Here is a 10,000-nt window from a genome sequence, read left to right on the forward strand (position 1 = left end):
CACCTGGTCTGGGGAGCACAGAAGGCTGCGGGTCTTTCGAAATGGAATCATGTGCAGTGAGGCCTCTTTTGAAAACATCACCGCACAGCATTTGGGCCAGAACGGGACACTGACTCTGGGGGCGTCGCACTATGTGGATGCCAGTGGAGCGGTCAAAGTAGAGAAGGGGAATAATCTCCTTGGAGCCATCGCTCAGTTTAGGATGTGGTCCAGCCAATGGAGCGAGGAGCAGTTGAGAAGGCGAACGTGCGCAGACGGAGATGTTGTGAGCTGGGACCTGCGCCACTGGAAACACGACTGCCTCTTCGAGAAAGACAGCAGCCTGAATTGTGGTAAGAAAGATGATATTGCTTTCATATGGATCGGTGGTTGTTATTAAGTCGCAACCCATTAAAAACAACTCTGAAAGTACATGTGCAGTATGTAAAATATTTTAATGCCGTTTCAACTGACTTACCCTCAAAAGATATTGCCACCTATGGTACACAGATAGTTGAGTCACACTGTGTTTGTTTATAGAGTTGCTATTGACCAGAGCAGAAGTGACTAACATTTCTCAACCCAATACTATATGTACTGTATGAACATTTCTAAGTACAGATGGAGAATTTTTTTTTACGAGCTGTTCGCAACCTACCCAAGTGGATCATAACCACAAAAATATAGAAAATGGATCTTGCTATTCATGATGGAGACAAGACCTGTCATCCATCGAATAGCATAAATCCGCATATAATGACACCGTTATAAATAGTTTGGGGAAAAAAAGAACACAAATGTTTTAGAAAAACGAAAATAAATTACGTCACTTTATATATTTCACTACCTCACTTTACATACGACACTACCTCACTTTACATTCAGAAATTACATGTATAGTCTGTTGTCAATTGTATGTCTTTTTTAGCCACGTTAGCCTACTATTAGTTTCTTGAATGCTGGGTCCGAGAGGACATTAATTTCATCTGTGCTGTATGTCATGCATATTAGCATATTTGACAATAAAGCTGACTTTGACTTTGATAAATGAGTGCCACGTACTCTCCCAGTTATGTACTGTATAAGTCTTAAGAAGTTTATAATTCAACGTTTAAAGCTGATATTTGAAGTACACGGGCTTATTTGCTTTTGTTGTTTGTTTGTTTTTTAATAGCATGGTCGTTCTTCAAAATCAAAATGCAGACATCGCTCAGACATAAAAAGCGGGCAGGAAATTGTTCTGTGTCACTGACAAATATCACCGGAGAATGGGTATGAAGAAAAAAAGTGGTACATTATAAAGATTTGCTTTGAATTAACCTCTATTATTTCTTTTCAGTTGAATATTATTTTTCCATCAGGCTTTTCATTTCGCGACGTATCTGTGCAATCACCTGTCAGGTAACTTTTAAGTGAGTGGGACTTTATGAAGAAGAGTCCAATTGTGTCACCTCTGTTTCCAAACAGCCAGAAATGCAGTGCGCAACTACTTCAGGTACAGCATGTCGGTATCACATGACATAAACAACAATAGGCAACTTATCTTTAATGCACCTTGTAACATGACGTTAATAGGGACCATCTCTATTGGCTTTATTTTAACTATGCACAATTCCATATCGTGTTTGTAGCAGAGGTGAGAAAAGCAAATAATCAAGCACTGAAAGGCACATGATAATAATTTCAATTATCTATTATCACGTGATGTTAAATGAAATGGATATGTATTTTTGCAAATGCTGAATTGAAGCCCTCTTCCCAGACCACCCTGACCATTGTATTTGTAATTCCAGGAATCAAGAGCTGTGTCTCCTACAGCTTGGGGAAAATGGTCAGCTCATCTCAAGCCTTGATAAATAAATAAATAAATAAACCAATGGATAAATATTAACTAAATAAATACACAGACAAATAAATAAATACAAATAAATACATATACACAAATACATACATACATTCGTACGTACGCACGTATGTACGCACACACGCACGCACACGCACACACGCACGCACACACACACACACACACACACACACATACATACATACATACATACATACATACATACATACATACATACATACATACATACATACATACATACATACATACATACATACATACATACATACATACATACATATAGTCTCATACATTTGTTGCCACACCATTTGTGTTTAATCTGTTGCACTTGTATGAAAAGGTACCGCTGTCATTTGAAGGGAAATAATATGATAAGGTAGCACAGTGACTTTGTGTCATGTTTTCTGAGTGGCAAGTCTTACGTTTACACGGACATTTTATTTTACATCAAGTTTTAGCTCAGAAGTTACTCTCATGGTGGATCTCGCTCAGAGTGTCGAAGTGGTCCAGTCTTATGTTGTGGAACGGCTGAGTTGGACCTTCTCCACTGACACGCTCATCCTGAAGGCGGAACCCAGCAGCATCCGCGTGCTGTCTGTGGGTGAGTTGGAAGTCGTAAACGGCCGTTACTGTCACATTCATTTTCAGATTGATCAAATATTGACTCAACTCATGACCTCAACTATATCATTGTGTGTACATTGCCATATTTTTTGTCACCTTTTTTTAATAAATAAAATCATCATCGCCTGTCATGACATCTGCACCACCCACTGTGTCTAGTAAGCAGGCTGAGCAATGATGCTTATTTTAAAATAGCCTGTTTTTTGGCCAACAAACATATTGCTGTGGTGCTATGTTTGTGGAATCTTGGTGCCAGGGTGTAATGTGAAGGTTGTCTCAGGAGCTTCATTCTAAAAAAAAAAGCATTTTACCACTTTGTGGTATCTTGACGCTAAGACACAATGTGGAAGTCAGCTCAGGAGTTTTATTTCAGCAACATGTAGTTTTACAACTCTGACATTATGCCAAGGAACAATCTTGAAGTTAGAGAAAGACCTTAATTTAGACAGAAGTCCTGCTTTGCTGCCACAGTGGAGCAAATGCACTATGTCAAAGTCATGAACTCATTTAAAGGACAACCAACATCACTTTTTTGTTTCCTAACTGACATCAGAAAAATGTTTTATAGCATCTAAAATACCCAAAACACGCAGTGTGATATTTTTATTCAAATGCAAAACACCAATACAAATGACTTAAAGTGTCCAAAATCTGCAAAAAAATGTGCTGCGAATTGGGCATTTTCCGAAAGTCTCGCCACCAGTTTGTGACGTCACGCCAAGACGTCTCGCATTGCTGGAGAATCAAAACAATGGCTTCAGATTCGGAGAATATGCTTTCTTGTTACACATCCAGTTATGAATATGATTCAAATAGTTCTGAAGAGGAAAGCATACATGTTTGCAATCGATTAAATAAATTATTCTGTGCCATTTTGAGGCAACATTGGGGGGAAATGTATCACCAAAAAAGAGGCAGAAAATGGCATCCAAGCTCCTGTGAGGAATTGATCAGCCCGTTTCCACAGGCTGATAAATTCCTTCCATGGAGCTTGGTCGCCCTCTTCTGGCGGCTTTTTGGTGCAACACAAGGTTTTCAGACCAAACAAGTACAGCAAAATACATTGACGTGATGGAAGGACTGCTACAGTGTGTCTTTTTTTCCGGTCAGGGGCGTTCCTTCAGTGACGTCACGTACGGACTCGTCACCAACTCAAAAACAAGACTTCCTGAATATTCAGCGCGAGTCTTAAAACGTAAAATATAGCTATATGCGGTGGAATCTTTGTAAAATACGCTCAGTAGAAGTCATTTGAAGCCATTTTTCAAATTATGGACACAACTTGTCCGGCCGGAGACGTCGGTTGTCCTTTAATACCAGACAATGTGCAAAAAAACAAAAAGAGAACCCGAACAAATTCGGGAATGGTGCTCCACGTCATGCTTGACAATTCCTGAATGAATCCAGGAATGAGTTAAGTTTAATTTAAACTCAGAATTGAGGCTAAAGTTTGTTCCTACTCAACATTGCTAGGTCGGAATTTATAACTTCAACATACTTCCTTGTCATCAACTACAAATTTTCAGGGTTTTGCTGAAATAATGATAAGATCTAGAATTTTATAAAGAAACTGAAAAAAGACAGACACAGATTTTGAATTATAATATTGGGACGAGGACTAATTTTGTCAAATTAGATACACGGCTTCATACGGAGGTTGGGAATTCCTGCTCTATGGCACCGGAATTTCACATTGCTGCCACTCTGAGGCGAGCAGTTACTTACATGTTCTGTTCAATTTGATAGGTTCTACCCAAAGGATTCCTGAGCAAGTCGCTAACATATCCACAACGGGAAATCCTGTGTATGTAAATATAAGTGCAGGTCAGTGCAAATGAATGACATTTTATACAACATACATACAAAAATACACACTCATACATTTGTTATGTTAATTTCTTTTTTTTCTGGCCCTGCAGATGTTTTTCTGCGGGTCAAACTCAAAGTGAATTTTATCGGGAATGCCTCAGAACCAAAGGAACCGATTGAGCAGTGGGTAAGACCATCAAAAAACGGTAGGTATGCATTTTGTATGGGATTGATACACATTGAATTCTTTCATTTCCAAAGTTAAAAGAAAAGCTGGAAGCAAAGGGCACTTCGCTCGTATGGAACGTCCTCATAGTGGAAGGTGGCGGGAGGTGCGTCAAAATGACTCATCCCTAAGATAACATTCATTAAAATGTCCTGTCTGAATTGATTGTGCATTTGCAGGAACACAGAGAGATTTAATATCCAGACGGTGAGTGTTAGAGAGAACGAATACACAGTCAAGTTGAATTAATCAATATTTGCATTTGATGAACAGAGCCATCTGTTTTCCTTTCTTGTAGCGTCTCCATGGGCGAGTCAAACAGTAGGTGACTTTTTAGTTAGTGCCGTCTGTGTACTTGTTTACATAAAACAGCATGTTGGCCATTTCATTAACAGGTACACATGTGACTTCCATGTTCAAGATTACAGCATGAAGCACATTGACGAAATTACATATTTCATCAACACCACCTTGACGACCCAGGACGCAAACAACTCCATTGTCATTCCAACTACAGATATGACACTCAAACAAATATGTAGGTATACATCCACATACACACGCACACACAAACACACCTAACACAAAACTTTCATTGGAACCCATAAAGTCAAACATGAACACATTTTGCCCGAGAGAATAATATAAATACCGTATTTTCTGGTGTATTAGGTGCACCCAAAAACCTTCATTTTCTTCAAAAGATGGCCCAGAGCCTTATACGCAATTAAGTGTGCCTTATATATGAAGTAATATCGAGCCACAACAGATCTACTGTCAGCAGCCACCGACTCCATTTCCCCCAGTAGAAGTAATGCTTAACCCCAGGCTCTACTGTAGCTCCTTATAATGTGGTGTACCTTATATTTGGAAAACTTTTGTAGATTTATATATATTTGGAAAACGTTTGTCATTCATTGGGAGTGCGCCTCATACTCCGGTGCGACTTATACACCAAAAAAAGACGGTTATCTATTCCAAGATGACATGCATTTTTTGATTCACAACTTTTCACAGTTCCTAGTTATCTTCCCGAGTATACTGGCTTTGTGAATTTGGTAGAGCCACTTTACCTGACTGCATTTCTGCCTCAACCTCAGCACATCTGCAAATTTATTTGGAAAAGTCTGCCTCGATCATAGATAATTTTGCAGCACAAGGGGCTGAACGCGATTTTGCTGTATTTGATGATGGCGCAGGCCGACACTGATTTTGATGTAAAGGATGAAGCCTGTAAGGATTGGCCGGAAAAAGGTCTATTTGTATCCCGCAAAGGCATTTAAAGAGACAAACACCCTGTTATGCCCAATTCCACAAGTGCAGAGAAAGGCCAGTATCATGGAAAACATGTTCATGGTATGCCTTTTCTCTTTCAGTTCCTCAAAATTGTCCAGAGGAATTGACAGTGACAATCTACGGAAAATATTTTTGGCCTGAAACCTTTCCTCAAATAAATCAGACCATGAGATGCAGTAAGCCAAGCTCGCAGCGAGCCTTCAGACTTTGGTAAGATCTCATTAGCAACAACTGAGACTTATTGTCATGTCAATTTGAATTTTGTGTATGAATATCTGACCAGATGAAATATTCATGTCTCTTTTTTATCTATACCACTTAGCCTGATTACGCTGAGCAGGCTGATTTCAGTGGAGGAGTCAAAGGGATACCATACATGGGTCGCTCAAGTCAAAGCTGCCGCACAGTGATAAACGCAGTTTTAGCCGCGCATATATACTCTCGGTCTCTTTAGTCTCTCATTTACGCACATCTTATTGGGCAAATATTAAAAATCATAAATATATCATGATGTGAAAAAAATAGAGAAAAACAATAAAAGAATATACGATTCCCGGAGACTACATATGGCACAGCATCAACATGGCGCTTAGGTCATCTGAGCTGACATTTATCTTGGATGATGGTGAAATAAAGCTCAAATTCTTTTCATACGGGTCTATTGACTTCATCCGTATCCTGTTCACCTTGGTCAGAACAAACCGTTACCCTGGAGACAGCCTCGGTACCCTGCCGTTTTTCCGTTCGGCACCCACGCCTCAATTGAGATATTGTTCAAGTTGTTTATGTAATGAGGGACCGTACGCCTTGATATAAGTGCGACTTTATATTACAAAATCAGCATAATGATTACACGGATCGAACTTTGGTTGGAGTTACTTGACAAGTTCCCGAGAGGAAGTGAATGGAATTGAAAACAAAGAAGAGACAATGTGGAGTTCCTTCTACATACCCCAAACCGTATGAGGCTGATTGAAAATTCTCAAATTTGAATGATTGTTTGGCTTGTTGGGCAGTAATAGATCCAGATGCAAATCCCCAATTGGTACATCCTGTGTATGTGTCTTTTTCTAAAGTTTCTGTCGTTGTGAATGTGACTTTGAATGGTATTTTGTCTATTCTATACCAGATGTGTGATTGGCGAGTGACCAATCTGCCTCTCCTAAAGTTCCATATTTCTGGCTAACAGAGAAGTGATTGATAACTACCTAAAGAGAACTGAAACCAAGATGAAAACATCGTGGCAGCAGATGTCAAAAAATGTTTTGGGACCATCCAAAACTGTTTGGGCTTTTGCCAAGCGAACATACTTGTGATGTCAGTGAAAAATGTAGAACACAATGCCTAAAGGTCATTTTGTCTGTCATCTGATTGTATTTAGTGAATTACACCTTGAAAACGACACAACCAGCTGGGCCCATCCGGACATGACAAATTGCAGTCCATTTGAGTCCATTTCAGACCTGGAAAATGTCACCGTCACCAATGGTAAGAGGCGCAATCACATATCGATCTTTTTGGTCTTTCCATTTCAAAGCCTATGAGGTACAAACTGAGAATTCCAAGTTTATGTGTGGTTGTTCTTCAGATAATGCTGCTGAAGTGGTGGACCTAATCCAGAACCTGGTCAACTCCACGCTAGGCAATGGCACACAGCTTGCTCCTTCTGAGCTCATTACAGTTGTGGATAAACTCAACCAGGTGGTAGACGTCACTACCATCACGCCGGCGCTCGGCGGTAACATGGTTCACGTTTTCTCTGACATCTTGATTTCCGACACGGACGTCACCCCGGTGGCTGCTAGGTAAGGATATAGAAGCATGCTCAGGCTATGAGTATTTATAACATTGAACTGTTTTGTTTTCTTTTTTGTATGATCAAATAATTGTCTGAAAAAGCTTTACATCTTTCATTGTTTTTCTAGTCTGGCCGAAGCTGTGATATAATTAGGAAATGTTTTCTAGTGGGTCCCAATGAAAGGCAGACACTCCTCATCCAAATCCTAACATTGGAATTTGTCTAAAATGGCTGATTCAAACCAAAATTATTCAACTTTGGTCTACAGAGTCTTCCAAGTCCTCTTTCAGGAAAACAGATGATCACAGCATGTAGAGATTGGCATAGTTGAACTGTAATTCCAACTCTTTGGACAAAGTACACTAAACTGGATTTCTTTTTTATCCCTCCCTTTGCCATAATAGTATCTTGAACCTGACGGATAAAATGGGCAACACGATGGAGTTTCAGAATGATTTGCTAAGTCTGACCGCCCCTTCACTGGCTCTCTCCATGATTGACGTGGTACCCGAGGGATTCAACGGACTCACATTCGGAGCAGCGTCCATTTCTTCATTTCAAGAGCCTATTGTAATACCCAGAATGTGGTCTAGTCGTCTAAAAACCTCTGGTATTGATGTTGAATTCAAATGAGGTATCATTTTCTGTTTGTGTTTTCCAGGTTCTTGTCAACCAGAGTTTTGAGGGCAAACCAACCCCGGATGCCAATGCGACCATCTCCCTGCCGTCTAGTCTCCACAACTTCCTTTCACCTGGACAAAGGAATAAAACCCGGGTCCAATTTCAGTTCTATGGAACACAAGACCTCTTCCAGGTCGGTTTGTGTGATTTTCGTTTCTCTTTTTGGGCCAAGTTCAATCTGTTGTGCCTCCTTTGACAGCATTCCAAAAATTAACAATGTTGACTCAATATTCCTGCATCATTCTGACAAAGCTGTTTCTTTTGTATGTTTTGCTAGGAGAACTAGGGTGCGGCCTTAGCTTGGCTAACTAAGCTAGCAGTTAGCCCTGGCCCCATTTGCAGTGGTATCTACACACAACGGCTTCCTCCTATCTGTCTCGGCAATGATCATTAGCTAACATGAAAAGAGGACTTTGTCCTCTTATCTCTCTTGTCCGATGTACAAATCACCTTAATAATACATTCATTAGATTGAATTCTGCTATACTTTATGGCGCGGTCTCTTCATACAAGCCCGTGTGTCAAACTCGTTTTCATGGTGGCCTACATTGTTGTTATGGTTGCCGTCAGGGCAGAGGTTATAACCATGAACCTTAATGCCACATTAAAAGTCACTGTTTGGTAAGCGCCTTGGAGTTTCGGTCTTGCTTGGGTTAGATGCCGTAAGGGAACAAATTGCGACAGTCAGGTCTTTTGTTTTGTACAAAGAGAAATAAGTGAATGACATCAACAATATAAAACCACAACTTGGTGCAAGAGTCGCTTTCTGGTATGTGCGGTATGTGAGGCGGCAAGTTACTTTTTTCTTTTGCATTCTTGTTTGCTTCATGCCATTTCAAAGGAGACTTAACATTGCGCCATATTGTTTGTTACGTTTGCCATGACATCCACGTTTTAGATTTCCTGTATCAAGACAAATATTTTTTCGGGTAAAAAGAAGACCTTGTCAGAGCTATTACATATGATCAAGAGTGAAAACCAACCGAAACTTTCAGCCACGTAAAGAGAACTTCTCTTTACAAGAATATTTGTTTTCTCTTCACACAAGAAATCCCAAACTGATCATAGAAGAATATTATTCTGACGCAATAGATCTGTGACATGCAAAATAGCTGTTTTTTACGGCGTTGACGTGAGGTCTGATACAGTGACACTTTCATGTTCCAAATACATTGTCTCAAGAACTTTAACTCATTCACTGCCATTCACAAATTTATTCGGGAATTGAAAATATGACGTACAGCGCCATTCCCGAATTTGTTCGGGTTTTGTTTTTTCTTGTTTGGGTGCTGATAAAACGCTGGCCATGGCCTCTGGGAATGTTTTTTTTTCCATTCCACATGGGGGCAGCATTGCCCTTATTTCCATTTGAGTGATTTGTTCCAGATTCAGCTGTTGTTAAAGCCCCATATAAACAAATATGTACGTATTGCATTGTATTTTGGACAGTCACCCTCATTTCAAGCTCATATAACTCCAGACCCAAATAATTTTCTGATGAAAGAAGAGACTCTAAGGTTTCTAACACTGCATTGGATGTTTATATAGTCCTAAAACTCAATATTTTGTGGGTCCTTGAATTCGAGCGACAATGACAAAAACCCTGGCACTGGAGTGGACACATTTTTGCACATCGTCTAGCAGTGAATGACTTAATAATCAATGGACCAAATTAAAAAACAGTACAATGCATTTTGTCACAAATTTCCTGATTTGTTAAATA

General features: G+C 39.8%; 1 protein-coding gene across 2 annotated transcripts in view; it reads left to right on the forward strand.

Moving 5' to 3' along the window:
* The window catches only part of adgrg4a (adhesion G protein-coupled receptor G4a), a 17,311-nt gene that overhangs the window by 1,506 nt on the left and 5,805 nt on the right, over positions 1 to 10,000 (forward strand). Inside the window, exons 3-19 of one of the 2 annotated variants that reach the window (XM_088989775.1) lie at positions 1 to 332; positions 1,154 to 1,251; positions 1,319 to 1,380; positions 1,447 to 1,474; positions 1,773 to 1,810; positions 2,296 to 2,444; positions 4,214 to 4,291; positions 4,387 to 4,463; positions 4,538 to 4,608; positions 4,682 to 4,709; positions 4,801 to 4,823; positions 4,898 to 5,040; positions 5,879 to 6,008; positions 7,180 to 7,286; positions 7,387 to 7,603; positions 8,001 to 8,166; positions 8,258 to 8,410. The exon at positions 1 to 332 is cut by the window's left edge and continues 292 nt beyond it. In XM_088989775.1, coding sequence (XP_088845901.1) covers positions 1 to 332; positions 1,154 to 1,251; positions 1,319 to 1,380; positions 1,447 to 1,474; positions 1,773 to 1,810; positions 2,296 to 2,444; positions 4,214 to 4,291; positions 4,387 to 4,463; positions 4,538 to 4,608; positions 4,682 to 4,709; positions 4,801 to 4,823; positions 4,898 to 5,040; positions 5,879 to 6,008; positions 7,180 to 7,286; positions 7,387 to 7,603; positions 8,001 to 8,166; positions 8,258 to 8,410 — 1,900 coding nt within the window. The remainder of the gene's footprint in view (positions 333 to 1,153; positions 1,252 to 1,318; positions 1,381 to 1,446; positions 1,475 to 1,772; positions 1,811 to 2,295; positions 2,445 to 4,213; positions 4,292 to 4,386; positions 4,464 to 4,537; positions 4,609 to 4,681; positions 4,710 to 4,800; positions 4,824 to 4,897; positions 5,041 to 5,878; positions 6,009 to 7,179; positions 7,287 to 7,386; positions 7,604 to 8,000; positions 8,167 to 8,257; positions 8,411 to 10,000) is intronic. The other variant, XM_088989776.1, reaches the window with a different exon arrangement.

The sequence above is a fragment of the Hippocampus bargibanti genome, linkage group LG02, assembly GCF_051943395.1.
Source record: "Hippocampus bargibanti isolate YZ-2025 linkage group LG02, ASM5194339v1, whole genome shotgun sequence".
Taxonomy (NCBI): domain Eukaryota; kingdom Metazoa; phylum Chordata; class Actinopteri; order Syngnathiformes; family Syngnathidae; genus Hippocampus; species Hippocampus bargibanti.